Source organism: Vombatus ursinus, unplaced genomic scaffold (assembly GCF_900497805.2).
Source record: "Vombatus ursinus unplaced genomic scaffold, bare-nosed wombat genome assembly UNPS02009573.1, whole genome shotgun sequence".
NCBI lineage: Eukaryota > Metazoa > Chordata > Mammalia > Diprotodontia > Vombatidae > Vombatus > Vombatus ursinus.
In genome coordinates, this window is record NW_020949351.1 from 56,864 (window position 1) to 75,875 (window position 19,012).

Genomic DNA, 19,012 nt, shown 5'->3' on the forward strand with positions numbered 1-19,012 from the left:
GAGACGGGGGAGTCCCTCCCCAGGCTGTGCACCAGGGGGAGGGAAAGAAGGAGGAGAGGTAGAGGAGTGGGAACTGACCGAGGCAGCAGCAGCTGCAGCAGCAGACGCTGCAGCTACAGACACTCCTCCAGCTGCTGATCCCCCTTCTCATACCCCACTTTTCCCCACCACCGGCTGCACAAGCAAGAGAGGCCCCGATCTCCCGCCCGAGGAAAAAAAAGAGAAGTTTCTGACTGTTCAAGGGCAGTTAGAGACTGGCGCAAACCAGGGTCCCTCGGTCCCCTCCCTAACTGCTCTGCTCCCCGCCCCCACGTCCGTGGGCTCCTTGGCTGGCGAGCCAGGGCACCCAGGCGGAGGAGGAAGACTGGAGTGGGGGCTCGCTTGCGGCCGGAGAGGAACAGCGATCAATGAAGCCCTGCAAAGAAGAAGAGGAGGCTGCGGCGGCGCAGGCTGCCGCTGGGGATGGCAGAGGCGGCGGTGCAGACCCCTGGAAGGAGTGTGCAGAGGTGGCGGTGCAGCTGGCGCTCCGGGCGGGACAGGTCAGCAGCCTTCTTCTTCCCCAGGCTCTCCCCGCTGCCGCGCTCTCCTCCGCGTGCGACCGCCCTGCTAGCTCCCTCACGTCCGTGTTCACCCGCTTCCCCAGCCTCCGAGGTGACTAGGGCTCCCAGTTTCCCGTCTTCAACCTCAACCCCTCCCCCAGCCCCCCAGCTCGCCTCACTGAGTTGACCGGCGCGATGCCTGTGCCGCGCCTCCCCTGGGCAGCAGGAGATGGAGCGAGCGAGGGAGGAGCTGGCTGGGTGAGGTCAGGCACGCGGGACACCTGGTTCCCAAAAGCGGGAACACACTCTTTCCCCAAATCCTCTCCACAAGGAGCTGGAGGCAGACAGGTTCAAACCAGATCACCGGAGTTCCTTGTAGCCTTTAAAAATTATTTCAAACAAACAACTTAAACTCTTTGCATCTGTCGCCTAATGTGGTGGGTTTAACCGAAAGGCTGAGATGTGGGTCGCATTAGGCAGGAGATGATGCGTGGTTTGAGAGGCTAACACTTAGCTTGTGGGAAGGTGTTTGAGGTAGGCTGGAGCCATATGGCCTTACCTTCTATCTCAGGCTCTCGCTCCTCCCCCACCTCGCCCTCCGCCTCACCCCCTCTACCCTCCTCTCCTGAGTCCGAGTCTAGAGGTGACAGAATGCTTGTGTTCTTGTGGCCTGGTAATCTTTTGGATTGGTGGCGCTGTCAGATAAACTATCTCTGTGCCTAGTTTCTCAACATAGGGTGCTAGGGTGAGATATTGTCAAAGAAGCCCATTGTTTTTTGTTTCCTGTAAGAACCTTTGCTTTCTCTTCATTTAGCAAGAAGGGGTGCATTTCTCTTTTGTCCTCTGCGTGTATGTCACCACCCACACTCTGGTGTCCCCATGGTGCTCTATAGAAGCAGCAGATGAAGGTTAAAGTGACACAGGCCTTGACCTTTGACAGTGTTCTGGCTTTTTAAAAAGCCAAGTTCGAATTTATTAATGATGCTTTGTAGGGCAGCTAGGTGGAGAAGTGGATAGAGCACCGGCCCTGGAGTCAGGAGAGCCTGAGTTCAAATTCGGCCCGAGACACTAGCTGTGTGACCCTGGGCAAGTCATTTAACCCCTCGATTGCCTCCAAAAGGGAAAAAACAAAACAAAAACGTGATTTATGAGCTCAGGTTCCCGAGTCTAGGACCCAAGAGAAAAGACCACTAGGCATGGATCAGAAGGTATATAAGTGAGCAATATACATATATATGTATATATATGTATATATATATATATAGTGCTCACCCATGCACTAAGAACATTGATAACAAATATCACCAAAGCAGCTCCTACTTTGCAGTCATCAGCAATTTGCAATTAAGAAAGAATCATAGGATTTAGAACTGGAAGGGTGACTTTAAAGACCCTCAAGTTCAACACCTTCATTTTATACACGAAGAAGCAGAGAATCAGAGGTAAAGGGACTTGCCCGAGTCTCAAAGAGAATGAGAATCAGAGTTGAAACTTTAAAGTATTTAAGAGTCCAGAATTTAAAATTACCATAGACATTGGATGCAGTGTTAGGAACATAGTAGGTACTCTTTAAATATTTATTGAATTAAACCTTGAGATCAAACAGTAGGATTAATAAAAACCAAATAGGTTAAATAAATGAAATACCATTTTCTCTCTTTTAGGGGCATTTTTGCTTTGGTTTGGGGGGGGATGTGAGGGAAGCTCTTTCCTGAGAAGTCCATCAAATTTACCTTAATTATATATTACTTGCTTAAGGCAGTTACTGGAGTTTTTTGTTATTTGAGAAATAATGGAAGGTAGTAGAATTGAATAGAAGATTTCCTTTCAGAAGTGGAACTAGGCCAATTACAACTAAAAACCATTTTTTCAAGTCCAACAACAGTTTTTGAAGGAAGTCTACAAGTTTTTGGAATGGGACATTGGAATAATTCTGAAAAGAGGTGGAATGAAGGGGGTATACTATACTCTTCTTATTTGATCATTGCTATTAATTGAGTTAGCCACCTGTGTGACCTTGGGCAGATGAGTCACTTAATCCCTCTGGGCCTCAATTTTTTCATCTGTAAAATGAGTTAGGCTGGCTTCTAATGTGCATTTCAGATTTAACATTCTACGATCCTGAATATGACTTGATATGCTGTATAGATAGATGGATAGATGGTATGTCCCTGACATAATGCTAATTTCTGGGGATACAATTGCAAGCAAGACCATCCCTATCTTCAAGGCACTTATATTCTCTTGGGGGAAGACAGCACATAAAGGGGAGCTGAAAAGAGGGGGTGCAAGCAACACAACATGGAGACTGGCTAGAGATAGCATAGAAGGTACTATGATTTTAATGATGAAAAGCTATGCAGTTAAGGACAATATATTACATGGTGAATACTGTGGAAATACTATCCTTTTGGCTTGATCTCTATTATCTTCTCCTCTGTGGGAAAGGAAGGATTCCAAACCTGTACATGTTGATGATTGTTATAACTGAAGGGCAAACATTCCTGCCTGTTTATCATAATATCTTTCTTAATGCTGAAAGCTATAGGCCCTTCAAAACTTTGGGAGGATAGGGAAAGGAAGAAAAAGGTTGGCAGATTTTCCTGGAAAGTATAGCTTCCTCAAAGAATGCAACCCTTCTCCCTTTCTTATCATATCCTTTCTCTAAACCCTCATTTATAAAGTGTGTATCACCATTATACTTTTAAAGACCCATATAAACCTTTCTTTTCTAAGATGCTTTTGGAAAAACCTTCTGCAAGGATTCAGAAGCTGTTTAGACTCTTCTTGGTTAGGTTGGGAGGATGACAAAGAGAGGAAATTTCTAAATGACTGAAGAAACAAGAAGGCAAATTTATTTTTTGTAACATACAAGAAAAGTTGAAAAAAAGGGGAAGTGGAGCAAAGATTCTGCAATTAGGAGTCTAGTCATGGAATCCCTGGTTTCTGGGAGCTCTCTCTTAAGCATTATGCTGATGCATCCTGCCTGGCAGATAGGAAGGAGTAAAACTGACCATTGCTGTGGAAAACTAAAGTCACACAAGGTCAGTGTGACCCTCATGGAAGAAGTACAAACTGTCTTTCTAATTACCTTACAGAATAATCATAAGGCTAACTTTAAAACTTTTTAGTCTAGATACTTAGTCCAGTTAGGGTTTTAAAATAATGGATTTTTAACAAATTGAGTCTTCTTCAGCCAAAGTAGTTTTCATGGCTACCACAGTTCCCATGAGGTACACAAAAAAACATAACCAGAGCTCTTTTAGTTTTTGGAATATAGCTGAGAAACATCATGGTGTAGTAGGAAAAGGACCATCATAGCGCTAATGCTTCTATTGCTATACCAGTCCCTGGAAAAACGCACTAAAGTTTCTCATTATAGACTTTAGTGGTTCTCCCTAATCCCACCCCAACAAGCAACTGATGAGTTAAATTCTTCTTGTCCCCTCTGTTTCTGTTTTCACTTAAGAATTTAATTCAATTTAATACATTCATTAAGTACTAGTAAATACAAGACACCATGTAAGATGCTAAGGATATGGAGACAAAAAATGATTTAGCAATTCAAAACTTTCTATAATACATCCAAACAATCAATGAATTTGTAATATACTGTGGTAGGTGCTGGGAATACAAACACACACACAAAAATATAGTCCCTATTCTGAAAGAGCTTACATACCATCATGGGAGTAAGTCCATGTAAGTATATAAAGAATAAATACGAGGTAGTTTAGGGAAGGAGAGCACTAGGGGGCTGGGAGGGCAGTGGAGGAGACTTCAAGTAGAAGGTAAAGTGTTTAAGCTAAGTCTTGAAAGAAATTAGGGGTTTTTTTCCCCAGGCATGGGAAATGGTTGGTGCAAAGGGACAGAGAAAGGAAATAGAGTATTATGTGGGAGGGCAAACAAGGCCAGTAGATTGTGAGGAGAGTAATTTAATGAGTCTGTAAAGGTAGGAGTCAAGTTGTGAAGGGTTTTGAAAGCCAAACAGACGAATGTATATTTGATTCTAAAGGTAATAGGGAGCCATTAGAGTATATTGAGTGGGGGAGTGAAATGATCAGATCGATGCTTAAGATAAATCCCATGTTTTAAGGTAAATCCACATGGAAATGGCGGTCTAGCTCAACATAGACACTAGGACTAGAGACACAGATTTGGAAGTTATCTGCATAGAGGTTGATTTTTGAAGTTATGAAAAGAAATGGGATTGCTGAGAAAGGGGGGAGGGAGAGGTAGAAAAGGAGGGAGAAGGGGAGAGAAGAAAGGGAAAGGAGGGGAGAGAGAGAGAAAGAGAAGAGGAGTAGAGAAAGGAAAAGATGTTCAAAGATGAAATCCTGAGAAACATTAATATTAAGTGGTCAGGATAGGAACAAAGATTCAAAGAATACAAAAAAGGGGGCAACTAGAGAAGTAGGAGGAAAACCAGGAGAATGGTGTTTTTGAAGATGAGTGAGGAGAAAAGTACCCTGTACTTGGAGGTGACCAACATTGTCAAAGACTACAGAGAGGTCAAGGTGATTAGAAGATTATTGGTGACTTCAGATAAGTTTATTAGAATGATGAATTCAGAAACCCAATTCAGTTATAAGGGATTTATAGTGGGGAGTGAGGAAGTTGAAGCATTCAATATGAATAACTTTTCTAAGTTTAGGAGTTAAGAGAAGGAGAGATGGAATGATAGTTGAATGAGCTACAGGGTAAAAGGAAGCTTGTTAGAAAAAAAAAAAAAGCACTGGGGAGACCTGAGCATGTTTGTAAGTATATAGGAAGGAGCTGATGGGGAAGGAGAAATTCAAGATATGAGAAGGAAGTGATGATACTTAGAGCAACGTTCTGAAGGAAGTGATAAAATATCAGATAAAGGGCATAACAGAGGGATTACCGTAGTAGGTAACAGGGCTGGTCCTTTCTCTGTGATAGTAAGTAAAAAGAGAGAAGGTGATGTTGCAGAGGTTTTAATTATGGAGGAGTAAGGTTAGAAGAGCTTATGTCAGATGGCTTCTGTCTAGTAGGAAGCTGAGTTATCTACTATCTTTGTGGGAATATGGCTGGGGTTGATGGTGAGAGGAAAGAAGAAAAGGTTTAAAATGATACTGTGGTTCATGAGATAAGGATAAAGTTTGAGTGCTGAGCAGCTGTGAAGGCCCAGCTGGGAATCAGCTGAATACTACAATTTTCTCCAGTGTTGTTCCAGCCTTGGAGAAAAAGAGAAGAAAAACAAATTTGTGGTGGTCACCCAGAAACAGGTGGATTGGAGCAATAGGATTAGTTGGACTGGGGGAGAATATGGAAAGAGCAAAGATGGATTCTAGGATAGCAGCTAGTGAGATGTTACTATGGCACTAGAGATGGACAAGCTTAAGTGTAATAACAAGCATGGGGGACCTAAGCTAGAAGAGAAAGGACTCCAGAGTCACAGTAAGGGAGAAGAGTATATTCAGTGTGAATCAAGGAGTAGGAGAAATAAAAAGACAGAATTGTGTGGGCATGGATAAAGTGGAATCACAAAGCTCTGGAACTTGGGAGGCAATGCAGTTTTGAGAGGTGTTGACATCTAAGGTGTGACCACGTTGTTAAGTGGTTGAAGTGAAATGAAGAAAAGTATGATTTTGGAAACTGAGAAGATTGAGGAATTCAAGTTTTAGAGGGGCTGTTGATGTCCATTCTGTCTACACTTTTGTTCTTTCCCAAGGTATCACTCCTGCATTAAAACTGTATTTTCTCCCCTTCCCTGTCTCAAGTCTGAGGGAACAGATCAACTCTACATTATCTCCTATAGTGGAATCCCTTGTCCCCCTGCCCTACCACCAATCACTCCTTGCTGTCTCCTGCCTTGGATTACTCTCTCCATATGCCTCTTTCAATCCTATTTTTGCATTACTGATTGAACCTGTAGGATATCCTGGAAGCATGCTAACTCATCCATTACAAATTTATGTTACCTAATGGCAGCTGGGCCCTCATTGAGGCCAGGCAAATATCTAGCCATTTCCCAATCATCAGTTATGTAGTCTTGTTTCACTTTTCACTACTAAAAATAAAGCCACAATAAAAGGAGGGAGTTATAATCCTGCTGAATCCTGAAAATTTAGACTTGCTATAAGAAAAGACTACCAGAAAATTAAAGCTACCCATAAGTGGAATTTCCTTTCCTTTGGGAAGTAGTGGGTTCTCCCCAACTTTAAGTTATTGAGCAAGGGCTGGATAACCAACCTACTTTTCAGATAGGTTGTAGAAGGAATTCTTATTCAGGTATGGATTACACTAGTTGACCTCTGGGGTCCTTTTAATTACTGAGATTTTGTGATTCTGGTCAGCCTAGTATTCTGGATCACGTATTCTTTCTGGGCACAGACAATGACAATTTGGGGCACATCTAGAGTAAGGCTTCCAGGATAGGTAATCAACTGAATGAACCTGGATTGTTTAGACTGGAGAAGAGAAGACTTATGGAAGATATGATGGTTATTTTTGAGTATTTAAAGGGCTGCTATTTGGACTTGTTTTGTTGACCCAAAAGGTAAAGAGGAGCAGATTTTGGCTTAATATAAGGAATTGAGAGGGATATATCATATATTAAAGAATGTAGGCAGAACCCCAAAAGATCCCAATGGCCTAAAATGGTCAAAGTTAATAAGCTGAAATTTAATAATAAATGTAGGTTTTTACACTTAGGTTCAAAATGGATTTAGTAAGATGGAGGAGACATGATTGGACAGCAGTTTGTTTGAATAACATTTGGTAGCAGTGTGGTATGACAGGCAAAAAACAATCTTGGGCTGCATTAAGAGAGGCAATGTCTAGAGGATTTGGGTGAGAATCCCATTGTATTTGGCCATGGTTTTAAAGGAGGAGGGAGAAAGTTTGGAGTATTCAGTTTGACTTTGGACACTACATTTCAGGAATGCCATTGATAAAACAGAGTGCCCCTGAAGAAGGTTCATGAGATCATCTCATATGAAGCTTATAAAATTAGAAATGGAACTAAGGATATTTAGCATGAAGAGGGGAAGATTTTAAGGGCACTTTCAAGTAACTCTTAACTTATATTGCCAGAATGCTCTCTAAAAAGACTGAACCAATTTATAGGTACACCAATGGGGAATTAATAATGATGTCAACCCATAGCACTACCAACATTGAATTTTATAGTCGACATTTTTTGCTAAATTGATAAGCATAAGATGCTACCTCAAATTTGTTTTGATTTATTTTTTCTTAGTATTAGAATATGAATATCTTTTCCAGTGGTTGTTCAAAATTTGTTTTTCCCTTTTAGAAAATTGGACATTTTTTTTCTGTGAAAATTTATCCATTAGGAAAATGTATTATTCTTACAATTTGTGTCATTTCTTCATAGGTTCTGAATGTCAGCTCTTTTCATCAGATAAGTTTACTGAAAAAAAAAATTCACAATCTCTTTCCTTTTTTTTATTTTGGATACATTCTTTTTTGTTGCCCAATTTTTTTTTTAATGCATTCAAATTCTTCTCCCCACCCTCCCCAACAAAATCCCTTTTCTGATGTTACAGCATAGTGTGGTATTAGCCTTGGGTTCTTTTGTTGTTATTTTGACTTTTTCAATCTTATTGATACATTTTGTTTTCACAACTTACTAAACATATCTTTTCTCCTCCTATCCATGGTACTATTCATTGTAACAAATATTAAAGACAGATGTGGGGAGGAAAGAAGGGAAAGTAGTTTAGCAAAGACAATTAAGACACTAGTTATGTGTGACAGTTTATTCAATAGTCTATGTGCTTATTTCCCTACCCCTGCAAAGAGGGAAATGGGGTACATTTTCACAACTCCTCTCCAGTTCTAAGTTCGTGACTATGGAGCCTTGAAGACTTTGCCAGACAGGGCATAAGCTTACATAGGTTTTTGCCAACCTCAAAAGTCTTTTGTTAAAGTCCTAGTTTTGATGAAGACTGTGTTGGCTACCAGGGACCAACCCAATTAGAAAGGGTCATCACCAGAAAGTTACCACTAGATAATGACATTTTTACCACAATGAACCATGAAATGGATTTGCTTCTGCAAGTGACAAGGGCAGAATGGTAGAAAGGGGGCAGAGGGTGCTAAAAATATTATCTTTTAAGATATGATATACATGACTAAGGTAGAATGTTCTACAAACATGGTAACTGTTGGTACTCTTATTGTACTATCTTTGTTCAACAACTGATTCACCAGTCCAGTAGACTAGAGGATCCAAATCATAATATTGTTGCCATTCTTGCTGTAAATGAAATCTAAAGTCATAAAGAAGTTGCAGTAAAATAGAAGGATGACTGATGGGATCCCTTTGGAAAGGCAAGTAAAAGAGTTGGTGGAATTAATTAGTGCACCAAAAGCATTGGTGTACATTGTATACCCCAAGCCAACAAGGAAAAAAAAAAGCATCATTTCATGAGACACATGGACATTTCTGTTTGCAGGGCTCATGGATGAACGTCAGAGCAATGGACAGAGTGCTAGACCTGGAGTCAGGAAGATCTGAATTCAAATCCCACCTCAGCCACTTACTAGATATTTACCAGCTATGTGACCTTGGGCATGTTACTTAATCTCTTCCTGACTCAGTTTCCTCATCTATAAAATGGGTATAACACCATCTACCTCCCAGGGTCATGGTGAGGATAAAATGAGATAATATTTGTAAAGTGGTTTGAAAACTTTAAAGTGCTATAGTTATATAATATAGTATTATATATGTATATACATATAATATAGTTTTATACACACACACACACACACACACACACACACATATAGCTGTTATTATTATTAAGGAATCAGGTTACTTTATAGATCATGGTACATATATGCCGACATCTTTTGCAGAGAATGTAGAATTCAGTAAGAGCTTCCAAATGTCTTTATATGCATTGACAGATACCTTGTTCCTTAAAAATGAAAGTGAGTATAGGGGAGGGCAGTGAAAAATGTCAGAAGATATGGTTCAAGACCAAGAACCAATGATTCAAAGCTGCTAGACTACTTAGACGCTTCACATCTGTATATTATAAGTACTTAATTCAAGAAAAGTTGGGTATGTTTAATAACTAAAAGTATCTCATGGGGGCAGCTAGGTGGCACAGTGGATAGAGCACCAGCCCTGGAGTCAGGGGGACCTGAGTTCAAATCTGGTCTCAGACAAGACACTTGATACTTACTAGCTGTGTGACCCTGGGCAAGTCACTTAACCTCAATTGCCTCATATAAAAAAAAAAGTATTTCATGAAAAAATAACATATACATATATGTGTATATATATATATACATACTTATGTATATATACAAGAAGACAATTGCTACCTATCTGGGAGATATTTCAAAATCAGATGTTCAGTGATATTGTTAATTGGTAAATGCAAAGGTCAAATTACATTCAAAATGAGAACTATTAAAGACAAGAAGATTTTATTGGTGATTACAAGGAAAGACTGTATGGAACAGAAGAACTTAAGTTGAAGAAGTTAGTCAACAAACATTTATTAAGTGTTTACTGTGTGTCAGGCTCTGTGCTAAAAGGTGAGAATACAAAGAAAGGTAAAAATATGTCTCAGCTCTCAAAGAATAAACATTTTTTAATTTTATTTTTAATTTATGGAATAAAACAAGTATTTCTATAACATGGTACAAATAAAGATTGCACATGAAACTGCAAATTTACTGAGCATAATTTGTTATTCCTTTCAAATATAAAACAAAATTATCATGTAAATTTCTTTTCTTTTCTCCACCCCTCCCTTGTGATGGCTGCCATTAGGCACAAATAAGTATGTATATGTAAAATTATTCTACACATGCTTTTATTTATCAGTTCTTTCTCTGGATGCAGATAGTGTCTTTCTTCATATGTTCTTTATACTTCATTTGGGTATTTGTAATAATCAAAATAACAATTGCTCAAAATAGTTCTTAAAAAAATATTGTTGTTACTATACACAAAGTTCTCTTGGTTCTGCTCATTTCCCTCTTCATTATTTCATGCAAGTCTTTCTATGTTTTCCTAAAACCATTGAGCTCATCATTTCTTACAGCACAGTAGGATTCCATCACAATCATATGCCACAGCTTGTTCAGCCATTCCCCAATTAATGGGCATCCCTGCAATTTCCAGTTCTTTACCACCACAAGGAAATCTGGTATAAACATTTTAGAACATATAGGTTCCATTTGTGTCTAATGGTAGCCATCTCTAGGGCAGGGGGTGGGGGAAAGGGAAGAAAAAAAAAAAATATTTACATGATAATTTTGTTCCACATTTGAAAGGAATATTCAAGTTGTGCATAGTAGATTTGCAATTTCATGTACAATCATCTTTTTTATTGTACAATATTAAAGAAATGCTTACTTTATTCCATTAATTAAAAATAAAATAAAAAAGAACATATAGATTTTTTTTCCTTTTTCCCTAATTGTTTTTGGAAATAGACCAAGTAGTAGTATTGTTGGGTCAAAGGTTATAGGTAGTTTAATAACTCTTTGTGCATCATTCCAGATTGCTCTACAAAATGGCCGCATCAGTTCACAATTCCACCAACAATGAATTAGTGTCTCAATTTTTCCATATCCCCTCCAACATTTATCACTTTTCTCTTCTATCATTTTAGCCAATCTGGTAGGTGTAAAATGATATCTCAAGGTTGTTTTATTTTGTATTTCTCTAATCAATAATGATGTTGAGCATTTTTTCATATGACTATAAGTTGTTTTGATTTCTTCATCAGAAAACTTCCTGTTCATATTCTTTGACCATTTATCAATTGGGAACTGACTCATATTCTAATAGATTTCACAAAATTCTGGACATATTTTAGATATAAGACCTTTATCTGATAAACTGTCTATGAATTTCCCCTCCCCCAATTTTCTATTTTCCTTCTGATCTTGGCTACATTTGTTTTATTTGTACAAAACCTTTTTAATTTAATGTAATCAAAATTATCCATTTTATACTTAATTTTTCACTCTCTTTATTCATAAATTATTTGCCTCTTCATAAATCTGATAAGTAATATGTTCTGTGTTCTTTTAGTTTTCTTGTAAAATCTCTTTATATCTAGGTCTAGTATCCATTTTGACCTTATATAATACATGTTCTAATGGGATAGACAAACATAGAAAATGTGAATATTGAAGATATATACAGTGTAAACACTGTATATAGAAGATATTTACAGAGCAATCTTCATAAATAGAAGATATATACACTAAATGGGAGGTAATCTCAAAGAGAAAGCACTAAAAATGAAGTGTGGGAAAGAAAGGGAAGCCCTCTTGCAGAAGACGGAATTTGAACTGAGCTTTTAAGGAAGCCAGAAAGAAGAGATGAAGAAGAGAGCAAATTCCAGGCATAGGGGGCATCCAGTGAAAAGGCATGGAGACGGGCAGTGGAGAGTTATGTGTAAGGAACAAGAAGGCCAGTTTCACTGGATTGCATTATGTGGGAGGGGGGGTAAAGTGAAGACTAGAAAAGTAGAAAGGGGTCAGGAGCCTTAAAAGTCAAACAGAATATTTTATATTTGGCCCTGGAGGAAATAGGGAATACTTGGAGTTTGTTGAATAGGAAATGACATGGTCTGACGTGCTTGATAGCTGAGTAGAGAATGGATTGGAGTTGGGGGGAGGCTTCATGCAGGGAGACCAACCAATAGTCTATTGCAGCAGTCTAAGCATGAGGTGATGAGAATCAGCAGCAATGTGGTAGTTATGTGAGTGGAGAGAAGAGGACATACATGAGAGATTTTGTGAAAGTAGAAATGACAGAACTTGGCAACAGATTGAATATGTATGTGTGGGGAGAGGGGGTTGAGTTAGAAGTCAAGGGGGACACTGCAGTCACAAGCTTGGGCAATTGGCAGGATAATGATGCCCTCAGCAATAATGGTAAAACTTGGAGGGGGAGAGGGTTTGGGAGGAAAGGTGGTAAGTTCTGTTTTGGACGTGCTGAGTTTGAAATATCTCCAAGACGTCCATTTTGAGATGTCTAATAGACAGTTGGTGATGTGAGATGAAGTCAGAAAAGAAGTGAGTGCTAAATAAATAGATCTGAGAATCACCTGCAAGGAGGTGATAAGTGAACTAATGGAAGCTTATGAGAATGCCAAACTAGAGAGTATAGAGAGAAGAGAAGAGAGCCCAGCATAGTCTTGGGAGACATCTCAGTTAGTGAGCATGACCCAGAGGAAGATCCAGCGAAATGGACTGAGAAAATCCTACAGCTAAGAGGAGAGAAGCAATGTCATGAAGACCTATGGAAAAGAGAGTAATCAACAATGTCAGAAACCGCAGAGAGATTAAGAAGGATAAAGGTTAAGAAAAGACCATCAGGTTTGGCAGTAAAGACATCATTGCTAACTTTGGAAAGAACAGTTTCAGTTGAATGATGAAGGAGGGATGAGGGGAAAGGAAGAGAATAAACATTTATATGGCACCAACTATATATCAAGCACTGTGCTAAGCACTTTACAAATATCTCATTTGATAAGGTTGAAAGCCAGATTGCCAAGAGTTTAGAAGAGAGTGAGAGGAAAGGGAAGTGAAGATAATCAATTGAAGATGGTTTTCTCAAGGAGTTTAGCCATGAAAGGGAAGGAAAGTATAGAATGGTACCTGGTGAGAATGCTCAGATGAAGTGAGGGTTTTTTAAAGGTGGGGGAGACATGGGTGTATTTGTAGGAAGAGAAAAGTAACCAGTAGATTGAGAGAGAATGAAGATTAGTGAGAGATTGAGAAGACAAGGTGCAATGGGATCAAGGGCAATGTTTAGGGTTTGTGTTGGCCAGAAGGGCCACCTTTTTTATGTGAAACAGGTGAGGAGGAAAAAGGTTTGGAACAATGGTGAGTGGGGTAGTGAATCAATTAGAGGGGCGTATAAGGAATACTTTCTAGAAGCGAGGGCCCGGTTGAGATTCTATAACATAAATTTATACCATAGAAAGAGAAGGCATTATAAAGAAGGAGATTTGGAGGTTTGGAATTATGAAGACCAGAGGTTAGAATCTAGGATGAGGAGCAGGACAAAGACCGAAAGATAAGGATCCAAGAAGGATGAGAAAGTTGGTAAGAAAAGGGAAAGAAAATTCATAGGATCACAGGATCACAAATATAGTGTTTGAAGGAAACTTAAATGCAGTCTTGTTCAAACTCTTTAGTTTATAAATGTGGAAATGGAGGCCCAGAGACTTGTCTAACGTCATCTGGGTAGTTAGTGACAAAGCCTGGATTATAACCCAGGTACTCTTGACTCCAAATCCTGCCTACTTTCCAACTACATCACTCTTGTCTGCCAAGTAAGATGTGCCTGTCACGGTGCTAATGAGGGAAAATAGATGAAGTGAGGAAGAGTGACAGCTCTGCAACTGAAGACCCGCATGAGTGGTTGCCAGAGTTTTTCAAGGAGTCGGTCAGAAGAGCTACTAGCAACAATGAAAAAAGACTGAGGATCTTCCCCACCACCACCACCAAAAAAATTGGAGAGCATGGAAGATTTCATAGTCATCTATATAATAGTGTGTGATGTTTGTCTTTTTGTTGTGGCCCAGTAAATATTAACTACATTGAAAGTATAGAATGGTCTCTTGTCTGGAAAAATACGTAAATGTGCTCAAACTCAATATATCCCAAATTGAACTGATTTACTCTTCCCCGTGCCCTCTCCTCTTTTTTAAATATGCTATTACTCGAGGGCAGCTAGGTGGCACAGTGGATACAGTTCTGGCCTTGGAGTCAGGAGGACCTGAGTTCAAATCCAGCCTCAGACATATAACACTTACTAGCTGTGTGACCTCGGGCAAGTCACTTAACCCTATTGCCTAGGTAAAAAAATATATATATATACTATTATTGTGAAAGGTACCACCATCCTCCCAATCACCCAGACTTGCAACCTAGATTTCATCGTCAACTCTTCAGTCTCTCTTACATCCACATACTCCTATAGCCAATCACTTGCCAAGTCCTATCACTTCTACCTTTTCCTGTTGCAGTAGCATGTTGTTTGGTCTCCCTGTCTGTAGTTTCTTCCCCCTCCAGTCCATCCTCCACTCAGTGACACAAATAATCTTCCTTAAGCACAGCTCTGACCTTGACAGCCCTGTCCCTCATTCAACCACCTTGTTACCTCATGCCTGGACTATTACAATAGCTTTCTGGTTGGTCTCCCTTCTTCAAGTCTCTCGCCCACTTCATTCTGTCCTCCACTCAGTTATCAAAGTGGTCTTCTTAAAGTGCAAGTCTGACCATGTCACCCTCCAATCAGTAAACACCACTGGCTTCTTATTACTTCTAGGATCAAATATAAAATCCTTCTGAGTTTTAAACCCTCCATTACCTGGCCCCTTCCTACCTTTCTAGTCTTCTCATACCTTACTCCCCTGCCATGTGCTCTGTGATCCAGTGACAATGGCCTGCCTCCTTGCTGTTCCTTGCATACCACACTCCATCTCCTGACTCTAAGCATTTTGGGGGGGGGGGGTTTGGACAAGGGGGGTTAAATGACTTGCCCACGGTCACACAGCTAGTAAGTGTTATGTGTCTGAGGCCGGATTTGAACTCGGGTCCTTCTGAATCCAGGGCTGGTGCTCTATCCACTGTGCCACCTAGCTGCCGCCAATTCTAAGCATTTTCACTGGTTGTTCCCCGTGCTTCGAACTCTCACTTTTCTCATCTCCATGTTCTAACTTCCCTGGCTTCCTTCACATCTCAGATAAAGTCACTTCTTCTGCAAGAAGTCTTTCCAAGTCCTCCTTAATCTTAGGGTCTTCCCTCTGAAACTGCCTTCAGTTTATTCTGTATATAGCTTGTTGGATACATAGTTGGTTTGCGTATTGTCTTCCCCATTAGATGAGCTCTTTGAGAGCAGGGACAGACATTCTCTGTATCCCCAGTAGTTAGCATAATTCCTGGCACATAGGAACTGCTTATGAAATGTTTGTTGATTTGACTTAACCTCTCAACTCTTCAGATTACCAGGGAGAGTTAAAATTTCTTTTGAAATGGAAGAAGGACTCCTATTTTAAAAAAAATCAAGATGAAAGGGAATGCTGATTTGTCAGAATGCTGGCAAAAGATTTGTAAAGGAGCAATGGGAATAAAGGCTACTGACTATTTTGAGTTAAGTAATGATTGAGTCTCTTTGAAGAGGAGAAAGCTAGATAATCTAAAAGGAAGCAGCTACTATTTGTTGTAGAATGATGAGGTGGATTCACGAGTACCATCATGTGAGAGATAATTCAGGAGAGGTCAGAAGAAAAACAAATGAGTAATGGTGGTTAGTGACTCTCTTCTGAGGGATTCTGAGATGACTGTTGATTTGACAATAACAATTGTGAGGTTTTCTGTGTGTTGTCAGAGAATGTGCCAGAAAGCTGCCCAAGATTTGCCAAACCTGATGGCCAGTTCAAATACCTGGTGACTCATGTGGACACAAATGATGCCTTCCAGAAAGAATATAGAAAATACTGCTGAGAATTATACAGCAAGAAATTGAATTCCTTAGGGGCACAGGTGGTGGTATCATCACTGCAATCAATGGAGTGCAGTGGCTTGAAGAGAGAAAGGCAAGATTAGGGGAGTGAAGAGATGGGCAAGTCACTTAAACTCTCTGGACCTCAGTTTTCTTATCTTTAAGAAATCTGCTTATTGGACTGAGATGACCTGTGAAGATCCTTCTGGTTCTAGATCTGTTATCCTATAAATTGAAATTTACATACCTCTCTTAAGGTTTGCAAATCCTTTGTATGCAAACCTCATTAGATCCCCACAATAATCCTGTGAGATAAATCTCCTGGCTTCCTGTACCATATCCCAATTCTTAAGTCTGAAGTCTCACTCAAGCCTTAAAATTCACACAGTGGAAGTACCTTTTGCCCCTGAGGCTTCTCTCTGTGAATGGATGACTCCTCCCAGAACCTCCATTAAGAAGGTGTCCAAGTCAGCCATCCCTCATTCCTCTCCAAGTTGTACTCTGGACTCTCTCTACCATGTCTGTTTGCCATACCTTCACGTCTCCTCTCATTCCAGCTTTCTTTTATGTGTTGTATTCCCCACCCCATCATTAGAACGTAAGCTCCTTAAGGGCAGAGACTGTCCTCTTTCTCTTTATGCTTATATTCCCTGTGCTTATCACAGTGCCTGGCACATAGTAGGTGCTTAATAAGTACTTGTTGTTATTTCTGATTATATTGTTTTGTTTTCAACCTGTGGTTTCATTGGTAGAAGGAGCTCTGTCTAACAATGCTGGTCAGTAACTATTCTTCAACTTAATATCCTAGACAATCAGGGGTGTTGAGACTTTAAGTAACTTTCCTGGGGTCACACAGCCCATATTTATAAAAGAGAAGCCTTGATCCTAAGTCTTTCTGACTTTGAGGTCAGCTCTATATCCACCATGTCATGCTACAAAAATACTACAGGAATTATTATTTTCATTTTACAGGTGAGGAAATTGTGTCGAAGAGGGGAAATGCCGTGGCCAGTGTCATATAGCTAGTAAGTGCCAGTGGCAGATTTCAAACTCAGGTCTTTCTAAGTTTCTAAGTCTAAAGTTCTGTCTAATATGCCAGGCTGTGCCAAAAGATGAGAGATAACCCAATAATGGAGCAGAGATAAGTAGTGATAATTGTTGATGCCCTTCTTAGGGATACTGGAGTTTTTTGATGACCTGACAGTAACTGATATGTCTGCTATATTCCCAGTGTCTGACAATAAATAGGTTTTAAATTTCTGGATCATTGTTTAAAATAATAGGCATTATTGACTCTTCACCAAGTCTAGAGTGAGCCTAATAGGGCACTGTCTTTTTTTTTTTCAATAGTATTTGCCTAGAGTCTTGCAAAGCCCATCAAAATGGCTTTAACTAAAAAGGAAGGGGTAAGCAGAAGCTACCCATGCATATCCACAAAGCGAATACAACATAGGAAGGAGACTAACTATAGAGATGGTCAGAAATTCCCAGGAAAAAAATTCTAGAAGAGATTAGCAATAAAACTTAAGGTGTCTATAAACAAAGTATGGGTAAAGAACAAGGTAATCCTTGGGAGTCAGTTTGAGCTCACAGGTATAACCATTTGGTGGATGGGATCTGTGACTAAAATATGGTTGAATCAGTCAATAAGTATTTATTAAATGCCTACCATGTGCCAGGTATTGTGTCAGATGGAAATAAAAAGGCAAAGGTGAAAACAATCCTTGGCCTCTAGAAACTTAACAGTATATTAGGGGTGGGGGTGGGTGTTTGTCCCAAAACGTGTTCCAAAAGTCTTAGTGCAGTTTTAAGTTTTAGTAACTTCAGAAATATAAGTTCTACAGACTTATAAAAACATTATCTGGAAGCTTGATTATTTTGCTTTCTTGTGCATTTATTTAACTTTAAGAAATTTGAATAAGATGGGGAACCTTGTCATTATGCATTGTGCATTGTGCAACACTTTCTGCATGACATTTTCTGAGACTGTTGGTCATCTTATCTAGCTCCATTAGACTTTTTCTTGTAGGATCATGTCAAAATTGTCCTATATGCATCAGATCCTTGTTCTTTGGATGATCTTAAGGCTAGGATTACAAATGCAGTCATTTTAGTCACTGAGCAGTAACTAATGAAAGTTTTCACAAAATTCAAAAATCATCTAGAGCAATGTATAGCAACGAAATGGTGGATATATTGAATTTTAATAAAAAACATATTTTATAACTATAAGTAATTAACCTTTCAAGTATTCTTTTTAGTATGTTTGTAACATTTATATTAAGACTTTTGAATACCAAATATAGACATACAACAGATACAAACTATGTAAAACATCATTGTGTGGGGAAGGCACAGAAGCTGGGGCCATCAGCAAAGGACTAATTTTGAACGCAGTACCTGAGCTGAGCCTTGAAAAAAAACAAACTAGAGGATCTGAGAGTTAACAAATAGTCATTAAACATTTATTAAGCACCTACCATATACCAAGCACTGTGATACTCTGGGGATATAATGAAAGGCATAAAATAGTAGTTCCTGCAAGGAACTCACAATCTAATGGGGGAAGACAAGACATAAAATGAACTAAAAAGGAAGGAGGCAGGACCAGGTGAGGGCAGCTGAGTGGCAGAGTGGATAAAGCCTCAGGCCTAGAGTAAGGAAGATTCATCTTCATGAGTTCAAATCTGGCTTCAGACACTAGTTGTGTGACTCTGGGCAAGTCACTTCACCCTGTTTGCCTTAGTTTCCTCATCTGTAAAATGAGTTGGAGAAGGAAATGACAAACCATTCAAATATCTTTGCCAAGAAAACCCCCAAGTGGGGTCACAAAGAGTCAGACTTGACTGAAAATGACTAAACAACAACAAGAAGGACCAGGTGTAGGGGCATAATGAAGTCCTGCAGCTGGCGTGGGAAATGATCTGAGGAGGTATGAGTTACAGAGTTGATTTCATCTTGCAGAATGATGAGTTTCTGCAGATCTTGA

General features: G+C 39.6%; 1 protein-coding gene across 1 annotated transcript in view; it reads left to right on the top strand.

Annotated features, from left to right (window-relative positions):
* The first annotated feature begins 315 nt into the window (after positions 1–315).
* The window catches only part of IMPA2 (inositol monophosphatase 2), a 76,936-nt gene continuing 58,239 nt past the window's right edge, over positions 316–19,012 (top strand). The window contains exon 1 of the mRNA XM_027852461.1: positions 316–539. Within this exon, the coding sequence (XP_027708262.1) occupies positions 408–539 (132 nt within the window). The 5' untranslated portion in view covers positions 316–407. The remainder of the gene's footprint in view (positions 540–19,012) is intronic.